The 4,204-nt window shown below is 31.4% G+C and overlaps 1 protein-coding gene across 1 annotated transcript in view; it reads left to right on the forward strand.

Moving 5' to 3' along the window:
* LOC106462047 (thyrotropin-releasing hormone receptor-like) overlaps positions 1 to 1,488 on the forward strand; it is a 54,476-nt gene extending 52,988 nt beyond the window's left edge. Inside the window, exon 2 of the mRNA XM_022389166.1 lies at positions 860 to 1,488. Coding sequence (XP_022244874.1) covers positions 860 to 1,219 — 360 coding nt within the window. The 3' untranslated portion in view covers positions 1,220 to 1,488. The remainder of the gene's footprint in view (positions 1 to 859) is intronic.
* Positions 1,489 to 4,204: the final 2,716 nt, after the last annotated feature.

Genomic DNA, 4,204 nt, shown 5'->3' on the forward strand with positions numbered 1-4,204 from the left:
CTGCTAAATTAGGGACGGCTAGCGCAGATAGCCCTCGTGTAGCTTTGCGTGAAATTAAAAACAAAAAATACATAGTTATTATTTCTCGCTTATGTAAACGCACGATCTATAGTATTTAACTAAAAGGTTATATCGTATGAAAGCGTAATCTGTCAAGCATTATGATTAGAATAACATTTAAGTGATATTTTATTGGTAATATTACAGCAATAATATATGCAGATTACTTGAAGCAAGAACATTTCCTGCATAACAAACTAGTATCTAAAAATCTAAGAACCCACAATCGCTTTAGAGAGGTAATATTATTATTCCTTGCTATGATTCTTGGCTAATTAGCAGGAATCGTTCAGAATCATATGTTGTTGAATGTTAGAGACAGGAGCTGTGAAACTGTACAACAACAACCTTATTGCCTTAACTTCTACATAATACTAAAATGATTCTTGAGCTTTGGAAGTGCTGTATCATATTATCTATAGTATTTAAACTAAATGTTTAGTTATTTGTACAGTCTTTAACGCAAATGTTCCCTGATCACTTTAAGGCTTCTTCTTTTGTTAATAAATGCGGTGTTTTTCTGTGATTTCTTTTCTTTGTAGATAGTGAATGATAGTTTTTATTACTTGTGAATTTCGACATTGGAAAAATATTTGTAATTTGTGAAGAATTTAGCTGTGTATTCTTACTCTTAGTTTTCTTAATCCTATGTTTTATTTATATAAAGACTCTTAACAAATTTACTGTATATCTATTTGTTTATTCTTTCTTTTTTTTAATATTGTGAATATTACCTTTGAGGTAAATATTTGAAAGTCCTTTACGTTACAATATATCTTTCTGTTTTCTATACTTACAGGTTGTGAAGATGTTGGCTGTTGTTGTAGCCGTGTTTGCCACTCTATGGGTGCCCTACCGTGTCCTCCTTGTCTACAATTCTTTTGCCAAGCGGCGGTACATGGAACTGTGGTTTCTTATGTTCTGTAAAACAATGATCTACATCAACAGCGCCATAAATCCCATCCTTTACAATGCCATGTCTATAAAGTTTCGGCGTGCTTTCAAAAGGATGCTGTCTTGTCCAAAGATGGAGTTGCGGGTCGGTCATCCTTTTCGAAGTGTGGCTGGATCAAGTCGTCCTGAAGCTGCACATACAACGGCTACAACAACCAGAAGTCTGACGACTAAGAGAGAAACCTTTCAGCTCCATCAAATCTAGTAAAATCTAACCCTGTTTTTTCTCTGGTCTGTAGCGTCAGGGCAGTATTTCTGAAAGTAAACAAATATAATACTCTAATGTTGCCTTGTAGATCACAGTTATGAAAACTCAATAACTTGAGTGCTTTTAGGAGGCAAATTTCCTCCTACTTAAGAGAGAACTAGGAAATTATAAAGGTTACTATATGATTCCTGGTGATGTATTGGATTCCAGTGGATTTTTCTTAGGTTCAGTATAGCCACAAGTGTTAGTATTATAATAGTATGACGCTATGGATAAAAGTCCTTGCTTACAAGCAACTGTGTATTGAAAAAGCTAGTATTTAAAAAATCTTCAATAACTGAATATGAAAGAGACTTTAAATTTACATTTTTTGAAAGTGACAGTACTGAAATGTTTCCCTTGACAAAATTAAATATAAATTGCACAAAACTGTAAAACAACTCATTTCTAAAACACATTAAAAACGTTTATCTCAAATATTGTACTCCTAACTGTGTTTGATGACCCCTAACAACCCTTAAAAATACTGTATAAATCATAAATATTCGTGTAACTCGTTCAAATATCTTCCTCTTCTCCAACGATTCAATAAACCTAATCATTTTATCATTAAGCTTGCACTTATAGGGAATGAAATTATATTTACAATTAGTCAGAAAGAAAAAAATGCGCACTATAATTTGTCTCTTTTTGTCTTATCATTCGTGAAATTATTATCCTTATCATTGGTTTTCAACCATATTTTACTTACTATAGATGTTTTAAGACCTATTTTTATGATTGTATATTTGTTCATGTTAATTTGTAATCAAATGTATATGCACTTATCAGTTGTCCCCTGAAGCAGAAAAAACCGACCTTTCGAAAGTGTTCCTGACTATCTATCTACTATTGTGTTCCTACGTGTTTTTAAAGTGTCATCTTGTCATATATTTTGTATCGTGTTCTATTTTTTGTTGTTTTAATTTTACAATTTCTTTCTGGTTTTCAGAGGTATGTTTAACTATAAACTAATCATGATTTTTAACAAGTAGAAAAAGTAAAAATATAATCATGATTCTTCTAAAAGGTTTTTTTCTTGGAAATATATGTTGTACAATGTGATGTTGTTAATGTATATACAATTGTGAGCATCATTAAACATATCTTTAAACTCATGAATAAGAATGGAATGAATATTAGAAAAACTGAAAAGTTTTTATCTGCATAAATATTATGAAATACGTATGCATGTTAGTTTACCCATTACGCGCATGAAAATTTTTGAAAACACAAAACTTAAAAGCTTTGTGCTACGACTTATCAATTGAAAAAGGTGGTTGAAGGGGATACAGCTAGAGAGATAACATTAAACACATTTCAACGGAATGGATTAACGTTTAGAGCTGATCGGAAAAAGAGGTGTTTTTAGAGATAAATGGATGTCATAAATATTCTTACACACTAACGAAATTTCTTATGTTCTCTTCAGCAATCGGTGTTCCTGTCAAACATAAAGCTACGTAATATACGCTACTATTTATAAGTTGTTTTTCTTACATTATATTTAAAGCTTATCTGTTATTTAAAAGTATACTTTCTACGTTTCAACTTAATATGTGTTTGGTAACTTTTAAAATGTGGACTAAGTTTTCTATAGAATACCCTTTTGTATTTCTTGGTTTCGAAATTAAGGACTCAGCATGTAGCCCTAAACATCATTTCCAAAACCCAGAAAAACGGCTGGAAGAGTAAAATATAAAGTTCAAATGTTCAATATACATTATCTAAATCCATTTTGAAAGAAGATTCCAAAATTGTTCTGAGTAATTAATTTCATTGCGTTATCCAGTAGTATTGTTTGTTTTTGAATTTCGCGCAAAGCTACACGAGGGCTATCTGCGCTAGGTGTCCCTAATTTAGCAGTGTAAGACTAGAGGGAAGGCAGCTAGTCATCCCCACCCTACTCTTTTACCAACGAATAGTGGGATTGACCGTCACATTATAACGCCCCCACGGCTGAAAGGGCGAGCATGTTTGGTGGGACGGGGATTCGAACCCGCGACCCGTAGATTGCGAGTCGAGTGCCCTAACCATCTGGCCATGCCAGGCCCTTATCCAGTAGTAACCCTTTAACATTATGGTTTAATGCCTATGCTACATATCTTTTATTTTAGAAATGAAACCATTATAATTTCCTGCTCATCTACAAATTGATCAAAATATCATTTGTTCAAAGTGCAATAATTTCATGTGAAGATGTTAAACATTATTGGAAATCTAAAAGTCATGAAAGAAAGCAAGGTTAAAGTACAAAACAAAAATCTGTCGCTATTGATAATGTAATTTTATCAACGTTCTTTAAAATATTGACATTATTTATGGAGTAAAAATATCTATATATTATACCATTTTTATCCATAGCAGGATTTTAATTAGAAAATTGCATTTTTTAGATTAATTGTGAATTTACTACTTCTTTCGTGTTGTATTTGAACTGTCATTATTATGAATATATATATATTAGACAAGTTAAGTCATAAGCTATTATCATGTCTTCTTCCTATAATTTCATCCACTGTGTAAATGTTTATGAAACACTACTTCAAATGCTTCAATATAAAATAAATAAAGAATCAGTGATGGTACTTTTGAACAACTGATTATTTAGAATCGCCGTTTTTAAGTTATAAAAACATTTTTGGCATCCCAAATAGAGACTTGGGTTTATGTAAATTTGCATATTCTATGTTTCGTACAATTTCAGACAGATAGTATAAACAAGAACATAATGAAATCAATTTTTATTAAAGCATATAATTTTTTCAAATTAAATTCTTTGCAATCGTTAGTTTGTATTCTATCCCAGTAAAATTGTTTGACACCATTTTCATATTCGCGTATTTAGCTATATGTTTTTGGTAATATCTGGACAACGCATAACTTATGAATTCAAAGTTCATATATCGCATGCTAATTAACCAGATACATGAGTAAAGTTTC

Source organism: Limulus polyphemus, unplaced genomic scaffold (genome assembly GCF_000517525.1).
Source record: "Limulus polyphemus unplaced genomic scaffold, Limulus_polyphemus-2.1.2 Scaffold1081, whole genome shotgun sequence".
In the NCBI taxonomy this organism is placed as follows: Eukaryota; Metazoa; Arthropoda; class Merostomata; order Xiphosura; family Limulidae; genus Limulus; species Limulus polyphemus.